The 23,401-nt window shown below is 45.3% G+C and overlaps 2 protein-coding genes across 2 annotated transcripts in view; one reads left to right on the top strand and one right to left on the bottom strand.

Moving 5' to 3' along the window:
- The window catches only part of LOC139581817 (neurite extension and migration factor-like), a 128,019-nt gene that overhangs the window by 24,468 nt on the left and 80,150 nt on the right, over window positions 1-23,401 (top strand).
- LOC139581960 (balbiani ring protein 1-like) lies at window positions 6,995-7,609 on the bottom strand. Its single transcript, XM_071412147.1, has one exon. It carries the CDS (start codon window positions 7,607-7,609, stop codon window positions 6,995-6,997), a length of 615 nt encoding a protein of 204 aa, XP_071268248.1.

Genomic DNA, 23,401 nt, shown 5'->3' with positions numbered 1-23,401 from the left:
ATACACTACTCGTAACCATGGTAGAATCGACATGAATGATGAAACATACACTACTCGTAACCATGGTAGAATCCACATGAATGATGAAACATACACTACTCGTAACCATGGTAGCATCCACATTTAATGATGAAACATACACTACTCGTAACCATGGTAGCATCCACATTAATGATGAAGCATACACTACTCGTAACCATGGTAGCATCCACATGAATGATGAAACATACACTACTCGTAACCATGGTAGAATCCACATGAATGATGAAACATACACTACTCGTAACCATGGTAGCATCCACATGAATGATGAAACATACACTACTCGTAACCATGGTAGCATCCACATTAATGATGAAACATACGCTACTCGTAACCATGGTAGCATCCACATGAATGATGAAGCATACTCTACTCGTAACCATGGTAGCATCCACATGAATGATGAAACATACTCTACTCGTAACCATGGTAGAATCCACATTAATGATGAAACATACACTACTCGTAACCATGGTAGCATCCACATGAATGATGAAACATACACTACTCGTAACCATGGTAGCATCCACATGAATGATGAAACATACTCTACTCGTAACCATGGTAGAATCCACATGAATGATGAAACATACACTACTCGTAACCATGGTAGCATCCACATGAATGATGAAACATACTCTACTCGTAACCATGGTAGCATCCACATGAATGATGAAACATACTCTACTCGTAACCATGGTAGCATCCACATGAATGATGAAACATACACTACTCGTAACCATGGTAGCATCCACATGAATGATGAAACATACACTACTCGTAACCATGGTAGAATCCACATGAATGATGAAACATACACTACTCGGTCCCGTGTGGCTCAGTTGGTAGAGCATGGCGCTTGCAACGCCAGGGTTGTGGGTTCATTCCCCACGGGGGGACCAGGATGAATATGTATGAACTTTCCAATTTGTAAGTCGCTCTGGATAAGAGCGTCTGCTAAATGACTTAAATATAATGTAAATGTACTCGTAACCATGGTAGCATCCACATGAATGATGAAACATACTCTACTCGTAACCATGGTAGCATCCACATGAATGATGAAACATACTCTACTCATAACCATGGTAGAATCCACATTAATGATGAAACATACACTACTCGTAACCATGGTAGCATCCACATGAATGATGAAACATACGCTACTCGTAACCATGGTAGCATCCACATGAATGATGAAACATACACTACTCGTAACCATGGTAGCATCCACATGAATGATGAAACATACACTACTCGTAACCATGGTAGAATCCACATTAATGATGAAACATACGCTACTCGTAACCATGGTAGCATCCACATGAATGATGAAACATACGCTACTCGTAACCATGGTAGCATCCACATTAATGATGAAACATACGCTACTCGTAACCATGGTAGCATCCACATGAATGATGAAACATACACTACTCGTAACCATGGTAGCATCCACATGAATGATGAAACATACTCTACTCGTAACCATGGTAGAATCCACATGAATGATGAAACATACACTACTCGTAACCATGGTAGCATCCACATGAATGATGAAACATACTCTACTCGTAACCATGGTAGCATCCACATGAATGATGAAACATACTCTACTCGTAACCATGGTAGCATCCACATGAATGATGAAACATACACTACTCGTAACCATGGTAGCATCCACATGAATGATGAAACATACACTACTCGTAACCATGGTAGAATCCACATGAATGATGAAACATACACTACTCGGTCCCGTGTGGCTCAGTTGGTAGAGCATGGCGCTTGCAACGCCAGGGTTGTGGGTTCATTCCCCACGGGGGGACCAGGATGAATATGTATGAACTTTCCAATTTGTAAGTCGCTCTGGATAAGAGCGTCTGCTAAATGACTTAAATATAATGTAAATGTACTCGTAACCATGGTAGCATCCACATGAATGATGAAACATACTCTACTCGTAACCATGGTAGCATCCACATGAATGATGAAACATACTCTACTCATAACCATGGTAGAATCCACATTAATGATGAAACATACACTACTCGTAACCATGGTAGCATCCACATGAATGATGAAACATACGCTACTCGTAACCATGGTAGCATCCACATGAATGATGAAACATACACTACTCGTAACCATGGTAGCATCCACATGAATGATGAAACATACACTACTCGTAACCATGGTAGAATCCACATTAATGATGAAACATACGCTACTCGTAACCATGGTAGCATCCACATGAATGATGAAACATACGCTACTCGTAACCATGGTAGCATCCACATTAATGATGAAACATACGCTACTCGTAACCATGGTAGCATCCACATGAATGATGAAACATACGCTACTCGTAACCATGGTAGCATCCACATGAATGATGAAACATACGCTACTCGTAACCATGGTAGCATCCACATTAATGATGAAACATACGCTACTCGTAACCATGGTAGCATCCACATTAATGATGAAACATACGCTACTCGTAACCATGGTAGAATCCACATTAATGATGAAACATACACTACTCGTAACCATGGTAGCATCCACATGAATGATGAAACATACGCTACTCGTAACCATGGTAGCATCCACATGAATGATGAAACATACACTACTCGTAACCATGGTAGCATCCACATGAATGATGAAACATACACTACTCGTAACCATGGTAGAATCCACATTAATGATGAAACATACGCTACTCGTAACCATGGTAGCATCCACATGAATGATGAAACATACGCTACTCGTAACCATGGTAGCATCCACATTAATGATGAAACATACGCTACTCGTAACCATGGTAGCATCCACATGAATGATGAAACATACACTACTCGTAACCATGGTAGCATCCACATTAATGATGAAACATACTCTACTCGTAACCATGGTAGCATCCACATGAATGATGAAACATACTCTACTCGTAACCATGGTAGCATCCACATGAATGATGAAACATACACTACTCGTAACCATGGTAGAATCCACATGAATGATGAAACATACACTACTCGTAACCATGGTAGCATCCACATGAATGATGAAACATACACTACTCGTAACCATGGTAGCATCCACATGAATGATGAAACATACGCTACTCGTAACCATGGTAGCATCCACATGAATGATGAAACATACGCTACTCGTAACCATGGTAGCATCCACATGAATGATGAAACATACTCTACTCGTAACCATGGTAGCATCCACATGAATGATGAAACATACGCTACTCGTAACCATGGTAGCATCCACATGAATGATGAAACATACACTACTCGTAACCATGGTAGCATCCACATGAATGATGAAACATACACTACTCGTAACCATGGTAGCATCCACATTAATGATGAAACATACGCTACTCGTAACCATGGTAGAATCCACATGAATGATGAAACATACACTCTCGTAACCATGGTAGCATCCACATGAATGATGAAACATACACTACTCGTAACCATGGTAGCATCCACATTAATGATGAAACATACGCTACTCGTAACCATGGTAGCATCCACATGAATGATGAAACATACACTACGCGTAACCATGGTAGCATCCACATTAATGATGAAACATACACTACTCGTAACCATGGTAGCATCCACATTAATGATGAAACATACGCTACTCGTAACCATGGTAGCATCCACATGAATGATGAAACATACGCTACTCGTAACCATGGTAGAATCCACATGAATGATGAAACATACACTCTCGTAACCATGGTAGCATCCACATGAATGATGAAACATACACTACTCGTAACCATGGTAGCATCCACATTAATGATGAAACATACGCTACTCGTAACCATGGTAGCATCCACATGAATGATGAAACATACACTACTCGTAACCATGGTAGCATCCACATTAATGATGAAACATACGCTACTCGTAACCATGGTAGCATCCACATGAATGATGAAACATACACTACTCGTAACCATGGTAGCATCCACATTAATGATGAAACATACGCTACTCGTAACCATGGTAGCATCCACATGAATGATGAAACATACGCTACTCGTAACCATGGTAGCATCCACATGAATGATGAAACATACATTACTCGTAACCATGGTAGCATCCACATTAATGATGAAACATACACTACTCGTAACCATGGTAGCATCCACATGAATGATGAAACATACACTACTCGTAACCATGGTAGCATCCACATTAATGATGAAACATACGCTACTCGTAACCATGGTAGCATCCACATGAATGATGAAACATACTCTACTCGTAACAATGGTAGCATCCACATGAATGATGAAACATACTCTACTCGTAACCATTGTAGCATCCACATGAATGATGAAACATACTCTACTCGTAACCATGGTAGCATCCACATGAATGATGAAACATACTCTACTCGTAACCATGGTAGCATCCACATTAATGATGAAACATACTCTACTCGTAACCATGGTAGCATCCACATGAATGATGAAACATACTCTACTCGTAACCATGGTAGAATCCACATGAATGATGAAACATACACTACTCGTAACCATGGTAGAATCCACATGAATGATGAAACATACGCTACTCGTAACCATGGTAGCATCCACATGAATGATGAAACATACACTACTCGTAACCATGGTAGCATCCACATTAATGATGAAACATACGCTACTCGTAACCATGGTAGCATCCACATGAATGATGAAACATACACTACTCGTAACCATGGTAGCATCCACATTAATGATGAAACATACGCTACTCGTAACCATGGTAGCATCCACATGAATGATGAAACATACGCTACTCGTAACCATGGTAGCATCCACATGAATGATGAAACATACACTACTCGTAACCATGGTAGCATCCACATGAATGATGAAACATACTCTACTCGTAACCATGGTAGCATCCACATGAATGATGAAACATACTCTACTCGTAACCATGGTAGCATCCACATGAATGATGAAACATACTCTACTCGTAACCATGGTAGAATCCACATGAATGATGAAACATACTCTACTCGTAACCATGGTCGCATCCACATGAATGATGAAACATACACTACTCGTAACCATGGTAGCATCCACATGAATGATGAAACATACACTACTCGTAACCATGGTAGAATCCACATGAATGATGAAACATACTCTACTCGTAACCATGGTAGAATCCACATGAATGATGAAACATACACTACTCGTAACCATGGTAGCATCCACATTAATGATGAAACATACGCTACTCGTAACCATGGTAGCATCCACATGAATGATGAAACATACACTACTCGTAACCATGGTAGCATCCACATTAATGATGAAACATACGCTACTCGTAACCATGGTAGCATCCACATGAATGATGAAACATACGCTACTCGTAACCATGGTAGCATCCACATGAATGATGAAACATACACTACTCGTAACCATGGTAGCATCCACATGAATGATGAAACATACTCTACTCGTAACCATGGTAGCATCCACATGAATGATGAAACATACTCTACTCGTAACCATGGTAGCATCCACATGAATGATGAAACATACTCTACTCGTAACCATGGTAGAATCCACATGAATGATGAGACATACTCTACTCGTAACCATGGTAGCATCCACATGAATGATGAAACATACTCTACTCGTAACCATGGTCGCATCCACATGAATGATGAAACATACACTACTCGTAACCATGGTAGCATCCACATGAATGATGAAACATACACTACTCGTAACCATGGTAGCATCCACATGAATGATGAAACATACACTACTCGTAACCATGGTAGCATCCACATTAATGATGAAACATACTCTACTGGGGGTGTCAATATTAATGACCCATAACTTTTTTAGGAAAAAAATATAAACAAAATCTCTTCCTTGTTTTAGTAAAATGTTTAATTTACCTTCTTTTTTTTATATACAATATAGCTCAGTATTTGCATTGTTTATTGATACAGTCATTATTGCTCATCTTTATCAAGAGTGGAGCCCACTGTACATTAGGACCCCACTGTACATGTACATTAGGACCCCACTGTACATTAGGACCCCACTGTACATGTACATTAGGACCCCACTGTACATTAGGACCCCACTGTACATTAGGACCCCACTGTACATTAGGACCCCACTGTACATTAGGACCCCACTGTACATTAGGACCCCACTGTACATTAGCAGACACTTTTCTCCAAAGTCACTCACAATCATGCTGCGTACATTTTACGTATGAGTGGGCCCTGGAATCAAACCCACAATCCTAGTGTTACACGCTATATGCCATGCCAACTGAGTTACAGAGGACCTCAGTTAAATATCTAGCCAAGAGGCTAAACAGAACGGTGTTAATCTAGGCCGTCTTTGTAAATAAGAATTTGTTCTTAACTGACTTGCCTAGTTAAATAAAGGTTAAATGTCTTTCTGAATAATTCCCCATTCTAGAAATGTGTGTCGGTAATAGAATCAGGCAGGGCAGTTATGAATCACAAACAGACCAATCAGAAATGTGTGTCGGTAATAGAATCAGGCAGGGCAGTTATGAATCACAAACAGACCAATCAGAAATGTGTGTCGGTAATAGAATCAGGCAGGGCAGTTATGAATCACAAACAGACCAATCAGAAATGTGTGTCGGTAATAGAATCAGGCAGGGCAGTTATGAATCACAAACAGACCAATCAGAAATGTGTGTCGGTAATAGAATCAGGCAGGGCAGTTATGAATCACAAACAGACCAATCAGAAATGTGTGTCGGTAATAGAATCAGGCAGGGCAGTTATGAATCACAAACAGACCAATCAGAAATGTGTGTCGGTAATAGAATCAGGCAGGGCAGTTATGAATCACAAACAGACCAATCAGAAATGCATTACTGTAAGAGCTCTCCTCTGATTAGTCTAAGCTCAGACATGGCTTTGTGATTGGACTGGAGCCAGACTGTGATTCCCCTCCTTGGCAGCCAAGCTGCTCTTCTCTGGAAGGTCTGGGCTCTGTCCCAACACTCTGACATGGCTTCTCGTTCTTCTCCTCTCTGGAAGGTCTGGGTTCTGTCCCAACACTCTGACATGGCTTCTCGTTCTTCTCCTCTCTGGAAGGTCTGGGTTCTGTCCCAACACTCTGACATGGCTTCTTGTTCTTCTCCTCTCTGGAAGGTCTGGGTTCTGTCCCAACACTCTGACATGGCTTCTCGTTCTTCTCCTCTCTGGAAGGTCTGGGCTCTGTCCCAACACTCTGACATGGCTTCTCGTTCTTCTCCTCTCTGGAAGGTCTGGGCTCTGTCCCAACACTCTGACATGGCTTCTCGTTCTTCTCCTCTCTGGAAGGTCTGGGCTCTGTCCCAACACTCTGACATGGCTTCTCGTTCTTCTCCTCTCTGGAAGGTCTGGGCTCTGTCCCAACACTCTGACATGGCTTCTCGTTCTTCTCCTCTCTGGAAGGTCTGGGCTCTGTCCCAACACTCTGACATGGCCTCTCGTTCTTCTCCTCTTCTCTGCTCACCATGTACATATTCACATTCACAACATGACTGCTAGAAGCAGAGAGGGAGCAGCTAGATGACAGGGCTGGAAGCTAATTGGTGTATCAGGGTGTGAACTCTCCTGTTCTGTGTTTTTGTTACTGTCTACACAGACAGGCGGGGAACAACTCTGGATTCTAGTCTATGTACCAGTAGCAACTATGTAATAACTAACGTTAAACTGTATAACAACTTTGTAATAACGAACGTTGGACTGTATAACTATGTAATAACTAACGTTAATTAACATTAGGCTGTATTACCACAGATGGAACAATGAGCCAGATGTTTCACCAGATGTATAAATGTGAAGCATCCGGTTGGCGTTTTCTCTCACTACCAAATATGGTGCTGAGAGGAAGCCCAGTGGCTGGCAGAGGGAGAAGGTAAACTGACATTCTGATAATATGCTCCTTGATGAAACATGTGATCTCAATACAGTGTTCTGTTAACAAAACTAACATCTGTGACAGAGTGGACTACGTTTTGTAGACTTTACCCTTTGCCTATAAAAAATGTCTCCGCAACAACAAATCAATGCTAGATAACTGTTTTCTCCTTGGACCTGCGTTCACAATGTATCCAATTTCAGTTTGTGTTGTTGTTGGTTTATCTTTCTGTAACTTGGTAGCAAGTACGGTCTGCATGTGTAGGCGTATATTGTGTCATGATTGCAAGGTGTTGTCACGTTCGTCGTATGACTCGGACCAAGGCGCAGCGTTGTATGCGTACATTCTATATGTATTAAAAGAATGAACACAGAACAAACTAACAAAACAACAAAACGAACCGTGAAGCTAATATGAATAGTGCAGACAGAAAACTAAACATAGAACAAGAACCCACAAACACCAAAGGGAAAATGGCTACCTAAATATGATCCCCAATCAGAGACAACAATAAACAGCTGCCTCTGATTGGGAACCATATCAGGCCACCATAGACATACAAATCACCTAGACCTACAAACACCCTAGACATACAAAAAACCCTAGACAATACAAAAACTAACGTACCCACCCTAGTCACACCCTGACCTAACCAAAATATATAGATAAACAGAGATATCTCAGGTCAGGGCGTGACAGGTGTCACGATATCTTTTCCAACTGTCCGTTATCTGGTTTTAATGTCCATTCTAGAGCCCCTTCTAGTCAATCAGAAACTAGTATTTAACAATACTTTGCTATAACTAATGTTATAAACTGGGTGGTTCAAGCCCTGAATGCTGATTGGCTCAAGGAACTCCACTGGACCTTGTGCAAACTGGAAAGTGCTTATCCTGAGGCAGCATTTATTATAGCTGAGGACTTTAATTAAGAAAATCTGGGGAAAACGCTATCGAAGTTTTGTCAACACATCACCTGTAGTACTCGTGCTTCAAAAACTCTCGACCATTGTTACTCTCCCTTCCAGGATGGCTAAAGGCCCTCCCCTTCCCTCCCTTCTGCAAATCAGATCACAACTCCATTTTGCTTCTCCCTTCCTATAGGCAGAAACTGAAACAGGAAGTAACACGTGCTAAGGTCTATTCAACACTGGTCTGACCAATCGGAATCCATGCTACAAGACTGTTTTGATCACGTGGACCCTTTGTTGGCAATGACAGTGTAATGTCTGGAGAGTGATGGGTGTGGAGTCAGACGCAGAGAGCAGAAGGTGGACGGGAAAAACGCTTTTAATGTCCTTTCGTCAAGTGACCAGTTACAAACACGGGTGAAGAAATTCATTAAAAATCCTACAATGTGATTTTCTGGATTTTTTTTTCTCATTTTGTCTGTCATAGTTGAAGTGTACCTATGATGAAAATTACAGGCCTCTCTCATCTTTTTAAGTGGGAGAACTTGCACAATTGCACGTATTCTACAGATATGCTACATATTCTTTCTACACACTGTCTGTTACGTCCCATCACATATTCAGTATGAACTGTAAAATATCTATAAACTCAGCAAAAAAAAGAAACGGACCCTTTTCAGGACCCTGTCTTTCAAAGATAGTTAGTAAAAATCCAAATAACTTCACAGATCTTCATTGTAAAGGGTTTCAACACTGTTTCCCATGCTTGTTCAGTGAACCATTAACACTTAATGAACATGCACCTGTGAAACAGTCGTTAAGACACTAACAGCTTACAGACGGTAGGCAATTAAGGTCACAGTTATGAAAACTTAGGACAGTAAAGATGCCTTTCTACTGACTCTGAAAAACACCAAAAGAAAGATGCCCAGGGTCCCTGCTCATCTGCGTGAACATGCCTTAGGCAGGCTGCAAGGAAGCATGAGGACTGCAGATGTGGCCAGTACTGTGAGACGCCTAAGACAGCGCTACAGGGAGACGGGACAGACAGCTGATCGTCCTCGCAGTGGCAGACCACGTGTAACAACACCTGTACAGGATCGGTACATCCGAACATCACACCTGCGGGACAGGTACAGGATGGTAACAACAACTGCCCGAGTTACACCAGGAACGCACATTCCCTCCATCAGTGCTCAGACTGTCCGCAATAGGCTGAGAGAGGCTGGACTGAGGGCTTGTAGGCCTGTTGTAAGGCAGGTCCTCACCAGACATCACCGGCAACAACGTCGCCTATGGGCACAAACCCACCGTCGCTGGACCAGACAAGACTGGCAAAAAGTGCTCTTCACTGACGAGTAGCGGTTTTGTCTCACCAGGGGGGATGGTCGGATTCGCGTTTATTGTCGAAGGAATGAGCTTTACACCGAGGCCTGTACTCTAGAGCGGGATCGATTTGGAGGTGGAGGGTCCGTCATGGTCTGGGGCGGTGTGTCACAGCATCACCGGCCTGAGCTTGTTGTCATTGCAGGCAATCTCAACGCTGTGCGTTACAGGGAAGACATCCTCCTCCCTCATGTGGTACCCTTCCTGCAGGCTCATCCTGACATGACCCTCCAGCATGACAATACCAGCCATACTGCTCTTTCTGTGTGTGATTTCCTGCAAGACAGGAATGTCAGTGTTCTGCCATGGCCGGCGAAGAGCCCGGATCTCAATCCCATTGAGCACGTCTGGGACCTGTTGGACCGGAGGGTGAGGGCTATGGCCATTCCCCCAGAAATGTCTGGGAACTTGCAGGTGCCTTCTTGGAAAAGTGGGGTACCATCTCACAACAAGAACTGGCAAATCCGGTGCAGTCCATGAGGAGGAGATGCACTGCAGTACTTAATGCAGCTGGTGGCCACACCAGATACTGACTGTTACTTTTGATTTTGACCCCCCCTTGTTCAGGAACACATTATTCTAATTTCTGTTAGTCACATGTCTGTGGAACTTGTTCAGTTTATGTCTCAGTTTTTGGAGTCTTATGTTCATACAAATATTTACACATGTTAAGTTTGCTGAAAATAAACACAGTTGACAGTGAGAGGACATTTCTTTTTTTTGCTGAGTTTATATATATGTGTATTTAACTTTTTTTTTTATATAACTAGGCAAGTCAGTTAAGAACAAATTCATATTTACAATGACAGCCTACCCTGGAAAAACCCTAACCCGAATGACGCTGGGCAAACTGTGCACTGCCCTATGGGGCTCCCAATCACGGCCTGGAATCAAACCAGTGTCTGTAGTGACGCATCTAGCACTGAGATGCAGTGCCTGCGCCACTCGGGAGCCCTGCGTGCGTGCGTATATATATATATATATACTGGAAGTCGGATGTTTACAAATACAAATACATTTAAACTCTGTTTTTCACAATTCCTGACATTTAATCCAAGTCAAAATTCACTGTTTTAGGTCAGTTCCACTTTACACTCAATTAGTATTTGGTACCACTGCCTTTAAATTGTTTAACCTGGGTCAACGTTTTGGGTAGCCTTCCACAAGCTTCCCACAATAAGTTTGGTGGATTTTGGCCCATTCCTCCTGACAGAGCTGGTGTAACTGAGTCAGGTTTGTAGGCCTCCTTGCTCGCACACGCTTTTTCAGTTCTGCCCACAAATTTTCTATGGGATTGAGGTCAGGGCGTTGTGAAGACCACTCCAATACCTTGACTTTGTTTTTCTTAAGCCATTTTGCCACAACTTTGGAAGTATGCTTGGGGTCATTGTCCATTTGGAAGATCCATTTGCGACCAAGCTTGAACTTCCTGACTGATGTCTTGAGATGTTGCGTCAATATATCCAAATAATTTTCCGTCCTCATGATGCCATCTATTTTGTGAAGTGCACCAGTCCCTCCTGCAGCAAAGCACCCCCACCACATGATGCTGCCACCCCCGTCCTTCACGGTTGGGATGGCGTTCTTCAGCTTGCAAGCCTCTCCCTTTTTCCTCCAAACATAACGATGGTCATTATGGCCAAACAGTTCTGTTTTTGTTTCATCAGACCAGAGGACATTTCTCCAAAAAGTACAATCTTTGTCCCCATGTGCAGTTGCAAACCGTAGTCTGGCTTTTTTTATGGCGGTTTTGGAGCAGTGGCTTCATCCTTGCTGAGCGGCCTTTCCGGTTGTGTCGATATAGGATTTGTTTTTACTGTGGATATAGATACTTTTGTACCTGTTTCCTCCAGCATCTTCACAAAGTCCTTTGCTGTTGTTCTGGGATTGATTTGCACTTTTCTCACCAAAGTGCGTTTATCTATAGAGACAGAACGCATCTCCTTCCTGAGCGATATGACGGCTACGTGGTCCCATGGTGTTTATACTTGCGTACTATTGTTTGTACAGATGAAAGTGGTACCTTCAGGTGTTTGGAAATTGCTCCCAAGGATGAACCAGACTTGTGGAGGTCTACCATTTGTTTGTTTTTTAAGGTCTTGGCTGATTTCTTTAGATTTTCCCATGATGTCAAGCAAAGAGGCACTGAGATTGAAGGTAGCCTTTGAAATACATCCACAGGTACACCTCCAATTGACTCTAATGATGTCAATTAGCCTATCAGAAGCTTCTAAAGCCATTACATAATTTTCTGGAATTTTCCAAGCTGTTTTATGGCATAGTCAACTTAGTGTATGTAACTTCTGACCCACTGGAATTGTGATACAGTGAATTATAAGTGAAATAATCTGTCTGTAAACAATTGTTGGAAAAATGAAAGTAGATATCCTAACCAACCAACAAAACTATAGTTTGTTAATAAGACATTTGTTATATATATATATACAGTACCAGTCAAAAGTTTGGACACACCTACTCGTCAAGTGCTTTTCTTTATTTTTACTATTTTCCACATTTTCTACATAACGCATATAGAATCATGTAGTAACCAAAAAAGTATTAAATAAATCAAAATAATTTTTAGATTTTAGATTCTACAAAGTAGCCACCCTTTGCCTTGACAGCTTTGCACACTCTTGGCATTCTCTCAACAAGCTTTACCTGGAATGCTTTTCCAACAGTCTTGAAGGAGTTCCCACATATGCTGAGCACTTGTTGGATGCTTTTCCTTTACTCTGCGGTCCAACTCATCCCAAAACATCTCAATTGGGTTGAGGTCAGTTGATTGTGGAGGCCAGGTCATCTGATGCAGCACTCCATCACTCTCCTTCTTGGTCAAATAGCCCTTACACAGCCTGGAGGTGTGTTGGGTCATTGTCCTGTTGAAAAACTAATTATATATAGATTTTTCATAATTCCAATAAGGCATCTGAAAAGATATGTCTTAAAGGAATTGATTTATTACAGCTTCTTAGACTGTTGGAAAATAATCAACATTAACATAGATGTGTTCAGAAACATCTTCTATTCTTGCTTACTTCCTTTCCTAGGTCTCTTTCCTCTGACCCTTGCTTTCTTTTGTCATTTCCTAGCTTCCTTTTCGTTCTTTAATCTACCAGTCCACCCTCTTCTTAATCTACCAGTCCACCCTCTTCTTCATCTACCAGTCTACCCTCTTCTTAATCTACCAGTCCACCCTCTTCTTCATCTACCAGTCCACCCTCTTCTTCATCTACCAGTCCACCCTCTTCTTCATCTACTAGTCCACCCTCTACCTAATCTACTAGTCCACCCTCTTCCTAATCTACCAGTCCACCCTCTTCTTCATCTACCAGTCCACCCTCTTCTTCATCTACCAGTCCACCCTCTTCTTCATCTACCAGTCCACCCTCTTCTTCATCTACCAGTCTACCCTCTTCTTCATCTACCAGTCCACCCTCTTCTTCGTCTACCAGTCCACCCTCTTCTTCGTCTACCAGTCCACCCTCTTCTTCATCTACCAGTCTACCCTCTTCTTCATCTACCAGTCCACCCTCTTCTTCATCTACCAGTCCACCCTCTTCTTCATCTCTTTGCTTTAGTCCACCAGATTCCTCAAGACCATGCCAGACATTGGCCCCAGCAGACACCAGAAGGAGAAAACCCAAAGATTCATCAGACTCACAAGGGAGAGGTGGGGAGGATGTGTCCATCCGACACCGAGGAGAGAGATGTTCCCTGTCTCTCCCTTCTCCTGGTGGGCAACAATACCGCACTCATGTTTCAGTATCAACTGGTGCAGGGAGTGGTGGGGAGGATGTGTCCATCCATTGCATAGGAAAGACATCTTTCCTGTCCCTCCTTCTCCTGGTGGGCAGCAATTTACACTTCTCATTGTGTTATAGTGAAATGCCCCTTAAAATGTCTGTCAGCGCAAATTCGGGAAATGCTCACAAAGCAAGAAAAGATTCTGGAACAGCAAATACTCATCCTACACCTTCAGGGGGCTGACTTCAATCTGAAACCTACGCCCATCCTTCAGGGGGCTGACTTTAAACTGAAACCTGCGCCCATCCTTCAGGGGGCTGACTTCAAAACTGAAACCTACGCCCATCCTTCAGGGGGCTGACTTCAAACTGAAACCTACGCCCATCCTTCAGGGGGCTGACTTCAAACTGAAACCTACGCCCATCCTTCAGGGGGCTGACTTCAATCTGAAACCTACGCCCTTCAGGGGGCTGACTTCAATCTGAAACCTACGCCCATCCTTCAGGGGGCTGACTTCAAACTGAAACCTGCGCCCATCCTTCAGGGGGCTGACTTCAAACTGAAACCTGCGCCCATCCTTCAGGGGGCTGACTTCAATCTGAAACCTACGCCCATCCTTCAGGGGGCTGACTTCAAACTAAACCTACGCCCATCCTTCAGGGGGCTGACTTCAAACTGAAACCTACGCCCATCCTTCAGGGGGCTGACTTCAAACTGAAACCTACGCCCATCCTTCAGGGGGCTGACTTCAAACTAAACCTGTGCCCATCCTTCAGGGGGCTGACTTCAAACTGAAACCTACGCCCATCCTTCAGGGGGCTGACTTCAAACTGAAACCTACGCCCATCCTTCAGGGGGCTGACTTCAATCTGAAACCTACGCCCATCCTTCAGGGGGCGGACTTCAAACTGAAACCTACGCCCATCTTTCAGGGGACTGACTTCAATCTGAAACCTACGCCCATCCTTCAGGGGGCTGACTTCAAACTGAAACCTACGCCCATCTTTCAGGGGGCTGACTTGAATCTGAAATCTACGCCCATCCTTCAGGGGGCTGACTTCAAACTGAAACCTACGCCCATCCTTCAGGGGGCGGACTTCAAACTAAACCTGCGCCCATCCTTCAGGGGGCTGACTTCAAACTGAAACCTACGCCCATCTTTCAGGGGGCTGACTTCAAACTGAAACCTACGCCCATCCTTCAGGGGGCTGACTTCAAACTGAAACCTACGCCCATCCTTCAGGGGGCTGACTTCAAACTGAAACCTACGCCCTTCAGGGGGCTGACTTCAAACTGAAACTGGCGAGTTTCCTTCCACTTGGCTCTTTATGAGACATTTTATAGGATTCCATTTGCCCAGTTTCATTTCCACATATTTATGTCTGAGAACCTCTGGACCGTCTGAGAACCTCTAGACCGTCTGAGAACCTCTGGACCGTCTGAGAACCTCTGGACCGTCTGAGAACCTCTGGACCGTCTGAGAACCTCTGGACCGTCTGAGAACCTCTGGACCGTCTGAGAACCTCTGGACCGTCTGAGAACCTCTGGACCGTCTGAGAACCTCTGGACCGTCTGAGAACCTCTGGACCGTCTGAGAACCTCTGGACCGTCTGAGAACCTCTGGACCGTCTGAGAACCTCTAGACCGTCTGAGAACCTCTAGACCGTCTGAGAACCACTAGACCGTCTGAGAACCACTAGACCGTCTGAGAACCTCTAGACCGTCTGAGAACCTCTAGACCGTCTGAGAACCTCTAGACCGTCTGAGAACCACTAGACCGTCTGAGAACCACTAGACCGTCTGAGAACCACTAGACCGTCTGAGAACCACTAGACCGTCTGAGAACCACTAGACCGTCTGAGAACCTCTAGACCGTCTCAGAACCTCTAGACCGTCTCAGAACCTCTAGACCGTCTCAGAACCTCTGGACCGTCTCAGAACCTCTAGACCGTCTGAGAACCTCCGGACCGTCTGAGAACCTCTGGACCGTCTGAGAACCTCTGGACCGTCTGAGAACCTCTGGACCGTCTGAGAACCTCTGGACCGTCTGAGAACCTCTGGACCGTCTGAGAACCTCTAGACCGCCTGAGAACCTCTGGACCGTCTGAGAACCTCTAGACCGTCTCAGAACCTCTGGACCGTCTCAGAACCTCTGGACCGTCTCAGAACCTCCGGACCGTCTGAGAACCTCTGGACCGTCTGAGAACCTCTGGACCGTCTGAGAACCTCTAGACCGTCTCAGAACCTCTGGACCGTCTGAGAACCTCTAGACCGTCTCAGAACCTCTGGACCGTCTGAGAACCTCTGGACCGTCTCAGAACCTCTGGACCGTCTGAGAACCTCTAGACCGTCTGAGAACCTCTAGACCGTCTGAGAACCTCTAGACCGTCTGAGAACCTCTAGACCGTCTCAGAACCTCTAGACCGTCTCAGAACCTCTAGACCGTCTGAGAACCTCTGGACCGTCTGAGAACCTCTGGACCGTCTGAGAACCTCTGGACCGTCTCAGAACCTCTAGACCGTCTCAGAACCTCTGGACCGTCTGAGAACCTCTGGACCGTCTGAGAACCTCTGGACCGTCTGAGAACCTCTAGACCGTCTGAGAACCTCTGGACTGTCTGAGATGGATGCTGAGTCGTGAAAAGGTGGTTGCAGCTGGCAGCAGACCAGGAAGGAGGGGGAAAGAGACGAGTCAGGAGTGTGGAGGCATCATGATGGACTTGGGGAGAGGAGTGTATTTTGAGGGTGGAGAATGGTATGGATTGAGCTGGTGGAGGGAGAGACGGGGAGGATGTGTTAACCCGTTGTCGCGTGTAGACTTCCCCGTCTCTCCTTCTCTTACAGATAGGGTTGGGGAGTAAGGGATTTCAAAAAACGGTAACTGCAATCCATTACATTACCAGCAAAAAAATTGTAATCAGATTATAGATACTTTTGAAAAACTAGATGATTACTTCGAGGATTACTTTCAAATTCAGAAAGGGTGATTGCGAAAAAAATCTTTGACACTTCTCTGTTTTCTGAATGACATTCAAATCAACATTGAAAAAAGGCACAAGTTTAAGTTTCTTCCACCTGAGTGAGTCAGAGACCACTATGATGACACACCAAATGTGTTCGATGGATCTTGGGAAAAGAGCAGGAATAGGCTTCTGTAGGCTACAGTCCAAGCTATGTCTTCCAATGGTGTGTCTGCTGTCGGCATCCAAATATTATCCAACTTGAATGAACGCTTGGAGGTAAGGATGACAGCAGAGGTGTAGTCTACGGCGATACGGATAGCACTTATTATTGATATCTACATATCACATTGATGTGAATCACACTGCTGCTCATTCAGCTATTTGTGCCGTACGGATCGTGGTTGTTGTGGATGGCTGTTCACAAATCGAAATGTGTATTTGAACCCAATAATGGTTGAATTCAAGAAGTTTAAGCTGCCTATCAATCCTTGTTTTTGAAACCAGTGGACAGCAGGTGAAAAATGCGTTGTTGCAACAGCTGCATAGTGCGGATCCCAGCCTATGGAATAAAAGTGGGGCTTTCATTGCTCAATCTAATTCATGCTGATAAAATACATGTATCCATAGTCCTAATGGACATATGCTCAAACTTGCACAGTTTTGATAGACTTAAAGGGGCAATCTGTAGTTTCTACATCCATTTATGGACTTATAACTTCCCACCAAGAAGAATATAACTTATAAATGCCTCATGAGCTTAGTTAAACTGTCACACTCCATGAGAACCCAATATATAAGCTTGTTTTTCTCCAATGTTTTAAACATTGTAAATGTAAACAAACACTGTATAGCCTCACAACATGGTTAAAAGAATATGTTGATATCATGGATGGTCAGTCCTTGCATCCACAGCTCTGTCTATTCAGAGTGGTTACATTTCTCCAGGCCCATCCCTCAGCGTTTTACCAGAACAGAGGCAGGGCGGTCGGTTTGTTATTGTTTCATCTGTGGATTTGCCCTTTAAACAGCTGCATATTATCAAGATATCAAAGTGTAACGAACAAAAAGGTAAACAATAGGCCTGTAGCAAATGCAGTATATGACATTCATTCTTCACATGTAAATAGCACTTTTCAGTAGTGCTCAAAGCATGCCATGAGCGTAGAAATTATTTTTCAACTCCAATCAATGAGCCCAATCAGTGCTCCATGACAACAGAATCATAAACAACACAGTAGGGCTGGCTAATGAGGTAAAACAATTTGGCTAATCTATACTTCCATATTTCCAAGTCCTATTCTAGAAGATCAAGGAGTATAACAGTTATTGTAATGACTGCAATTTTGATAGACTTTGGTTTTTAATGTCAAAATGTAATTTAATCGTGTTATTATATGTAGTAGAAAGCAAGCGGTACCGGAGTCTAGGTCCAATAGCCATAAGACTCCTGAACATCTAATCAAATTGCATTTCCCTGTTAGAAGAATCCTACATAACCAACCCATGAAGTAACATGTAACATCCATACATGTCCAGCTATGTCAACTTTAACACTGATTTATCCTGCAATAGATGTCGTCGGTAACATACATTTTTGTCTTCTTCTAATGCCTCTTAAGGGGAAAGTAATCTAAAAGTAACGGAATGTAATCAGATTACGTTACTGAGTTTGGGTAATCCAAAGGTTATGTTACTGATTACAGTTTAGTAACTGTAATGGATTACATTTAGAAAGCAACCAACTCTTACAGGGAAGCAGTATACAGAAACTCATGTGGAGAGATGTGTTTGTCAGACGCACATCTTCAAACAGTTTATTTCAGTCTTCTGTGATCTACATAAAGTGTAATATTGGGAAGCAAACTCAAAATGTAACTCAACTCTATATCTGACATACAGGTGTTTTTCATTTTTTAAGGCCATACATCAAATCAAATCAAAAATGTCACATGCGCCGAATACAACAGGTGTAGGTAGACCTTACCGTGAAATGCTGAATACAACAGGTGTAGGTAGACCTTACCGTGAAATGCTGAATACAACAGGTGTAGGTAGACCTTACCGTGAAATGCTGAATACAACAGGTGTAGGTAGACCTTACCGTGAAATGCTGAATACAACAGGTGTAGGTAGACCTTACCGTGAAATGCTGAATACAACAGGTGTAGGTAGACCTTACCGTGAAATGCTGAATACAACAGGTGTAGGTAGACCTTACCGTGAAATGCTGAATACAACAGGTGTAGGTAGACCTTACCGTGAAATGCTGAATACAACAGGTGTAGGTAGACCTTACCGTGAAATGCTGAATACAACAGGTGTAGGTAGACCTTACCTTGAAATGCTTACTTACGAGCCCTTAACCAACAATGCAGTTTGTACTAATAAGAGTAAGAAATTAAAGTAACAAGTAATTATAGAGCAGCAGTAAAATAACAATAGTGAGACTATTCACAGAGAGGTACCGATACAGAGTCAATGTGCAGGGGCCCCGGTTAGTTGAGGTAATTGAGGTATTATGTACATGTAGGTAGAGTTGTTAAATTGACTATGCATAGATGATAACAACAGAGAGTAGAAGCGGTGTAAAAGAAGGGGGGGAGGGCAATGCAAAATAGTCTGGGTAGCCATTTGATTAGATGTTCAGGAGTCTTATGACTTGGGGGTAGAAGCTGTTTAGAAGTCTCTTGGACCTAGACTTCACGCTCCGGTACCGGTTACCATGCGGTAGCAGAGAGAACAGTCTATGACTAGGGTAGCTGGAGTCTTTGACCATTTTTAGGGCCTTCCTCTGACACCGCCTGGTATAGAGGTCCTGGATGGCAGGAAGCTTGGCCCCAGTGATGTACTGGGCCGTTCGCACTACCCTCTGTAGTGCCTTGCAGTCAGAGGCCGAGCAGTTTCCGTAACAGCCAGTGATGCAACCAGGCAGGATGCTCTTGATGGTGCAGCTGTAGAACCTTTTGAGGATCTGAGGACCGATGCCAAATATTTTCAGTCTCCTGAAGGGGGAATAGGTTTTGTCGTGACCTCTTCACGACTGTCTTGGTGTGCTTGGACCATGTTAGTTTGCTGGTGATGTGAACACTAAGGAACTTGAAGCTCTCAACCTGCTCCCCTACAGCCCCATCGATGAGAATGGGGACGTGCTCGGTCCTCCTATTCCTGTAGTCCACAATCATCTCCTTTGTCTTGATCACATTGAGGGAGAGGTTGTTGTCCTTGCACCACATGGCCAGGTCTCTGACCTCCTCCCTATAGGCTGTCTCGTCGTTGATCAGGCCTACCACTGTTGTGTCGTCAGCAAACTTAATGATGGTGTTGGAGTCGTACCAGGCCGTGCAGTCATGAGTGAACAAGGAGTACAGGAGGGGACTGGGCCCCCATGTTGAGGATCAGCGTGGCGGATGTGTTGTTACCTACCCTCACCACCTGGGGGCGGCCCAAGTCCAGGATCCATTTGCAGAGGGAGGTGTTTAGTCCCAGGGTCCTTAGCTTAGTGATGAGCTTTGAGGGCACTATGGTGTTGAATGCTGAGCTGTAGTCGATGAATAGCATTCTCACATAGGTGTTCCTTTTGTCCAGGTGGGAAAGGGCAGTGTGGAGTGCAATAGAGATTGCATCTGTGGATCTGTTGGGGCGGTATGCAGATTGGAGTGGGGTCTAGTGTTTCTGGGATGATGGTGTTGATGTGAGCCATGACCAGCCTTTCAAAGCACTTCATGGCTACAGACGTGAGTGCTACGGGTCGGTAGTCATTTAGGCAGGTTACCTTACTGTTCTTGGGCACAGGCACTATGGTGGTCTACTTAAAACATGTTGGTATTAAAGATTTGGACAGAGAGAGGTTGAAAATATCAGTGAAGACATTTTGGTCAGCGCGTCCTGGTAATCCGTCTGACCCTGCGACGTTGTGAATGTTGACCTGTTTAAAGGTCTTACTCACATCGGCTGCAGAGAGCGTGATCACACAGTCTTCGGGAACAGCTGGTGCTCTCATGCATGTTTCAGTGTCATTTACCTCGAAGCAAGCATAGTAGTTTAGCTCGTCTCGTCGTGTCACTGGGCAGCTCTTGGCTGTGCTTCCCTTTGTAGTCTGTAATAGTTTGCAAGTCCTGCCACATCCGACGACATCCTCTGGACCGGGGACCTGGCGGGAACTCAGCATCTGTGTCACGTTCGTTATAGCGATGAGACCAAAGCGCAGCGTGATTTGAAATCATTTTCTTTTAATAAAGAAAGAACACGGAATGAACTATACAAAAACAACAAAACGAACGTGAAGCTATATAATCATAGTGCTGACACAAGCAACTAAACATAGACATAGATAATCACCCACAAAATACTCAAGGAATATGGCTGCCTAAATATGGTTCCCAATCAGAGACAACGATAAACAGCTGCCTCTAATTGAGAACCAATCTAGGCAACCATAGACATAAAAAAAACCTAGACTGGTACCCCATAAACATCCAAAAACCCTAGACAGGACAAAAACATATAATCACCCATGTCACACCCTGACCTGACCAACATAATAAAGAAAACAAAAAATACTAAGGTCAGGGCGTGAAAATCTGGCCCCCTTCTGGACCAACTCTGGACCGGGGACCTGGGTGGGAACTCAGTATCTGGACCAACTCTGGACCGGGGACCTAGATGGGAACTCAGTATCTGGACCAACTCTGGACCGGGGACCTGGGTGGGAACTCAGCATCTGGCCCAACTCTGGACCGGGGACCTAGATGGGAACTCAGCATTTGGCCCACCTCTGGACCGGGGACCTAGATGGGAACTCAGCATCTGGCCCCTTTCTGGACCGGGGACCTGGTGGGAACTCAGCATCTGGCCCAACTCTGGACCGGGGACCTGGGTGGGAACTCAGCATCTGGCCCACCTCTGGACCAGGGACCTGGGTGGGAACTCAGCATCTGGCCCCTTTCTGGACCGGGGACCTGGTGGGAACTCAGCATCTGGCCCACCTCTGGACCGGGGACCTGGGTGGGAACTCAGCATCTGGCCCACCTCTGGACCAGGGACCTAGATGGGAACTCAGCATCTGGCCCCTTTCTGGACCGGGGACCTGGTGGGAACTCAGCATCTGGCCCACCTCTGGACCGGGGACCTGGGTGGGAACTCAGCATCTGGCACACCTCTGGACCAGGGGCCTGGGTGGGAACTCAGCATCTGGCCCACCTCTGGACCGGGGACCTAGATGGGAACTCAGCATCTGGCCCACCTCTGGACCGGGGACCTGGTGGGAACTCAGCATCTGGCCCACCTCTGGACCGGGGACCTGGGTGGGAACTCAGCATCTGGCCCACCTCTGGACCAGGGACCTAGATGGGAACTCAGCATCTGGCCCCTTTCTGGACCGGGGACCTGGTGGGAACTCAGCATCTGGCCCACCTCTGGACCGGGGACCTGGGTGGGAACTCAGCATCTGGCACACCTCTGGACCAGGGGCCTGGGTGGGAACTCAGCATCTGGCCCACCTCTGGACCGGGGACCTAGGTGGGAACTCAGCATCTGGCCCAACTCTGGACCGGGGACCTGGGTGGGAACTCAGCATCTGGCCCACCTCTGGACCAGGGACCTGGGTGGGAACTCAGCATCTGGCCCACCTCTGGACCGGGGACCTAGATGGGAACTCAGCATCTGGCCCCTTTCTGGACCGGGGACCTGGTGGGAACTCAGCATCTGGCCCACCTCTGGACCGGGGACCTGGTGGGAACTCAGCATCTGGCCCACCTCTGGACCGGGGAGCTGGGTGGGAACTCAGCATCTGGCCCACCTCTGGACCGGGGACCTGGTGGGAACTCAGCATCTGGCCCACCTCTGGACCAGGGACCTGGGTGGGAACTCAGCATCTGGCCCAACTCTGGACCAGGGACCTGGGTGGGAACTCAGCATCTGGCCCAACTCTGGACCGGGGACCTAGATGGGAACTCAGCATCTGGCCCAACTCTGGATCAGGGACCTGGGTGGGAACTCAGCATCTGGCCCACCTTTGGACCGGGGACCTAGATGGGAACTCAGCATCTGGCCCCTTTCTGGACCGGGGACCTGGTGGGAACTCAGCATCTGGCCCACCTCTGGACCGGGGACCTGGTGGGAACTCAGCATCTGGCCCACCTCTGGACCGGGGACCTGGGTGGGAACTCAGCATCTGGCCCACCTCTGGACCGGGGACCTAGATGGGAACTCAGCATCTGGCCCCTTTCTGGACCGGGGACCTGGTGGGAACTCAGCATCTGGCCCACCTCTGGACCGGGGACCTGGTGGGAACTCAGCATCTGGCCCACCTCTGGACCGGGGACCTGGGTGGGAACTCAGCATCTGGCCCACCTCTGGACCGGGGACCTGGTGGGAACTCAGCATCTGG

This window comes from Salvelinus alpinus, chromosome 7 (genome assembly GCF_045679555.1).
Source record: "Salvelinus alpinus chromosome 7, SLU_Salpinus.1, whole genome shotgun sequence".
Taxonomy (NCBI): domain Eukaryota; kingdom Metazoa; phylum Chordata; class Actinopteri; order Salmoniformes; family Salmonidae; genus Salvelinus; species Salvelinus alpinus.
Note: the sequence above shows the minus strand (reverse complement) of the source record. Positions and strands in the feature narration are given on the sequence as shown.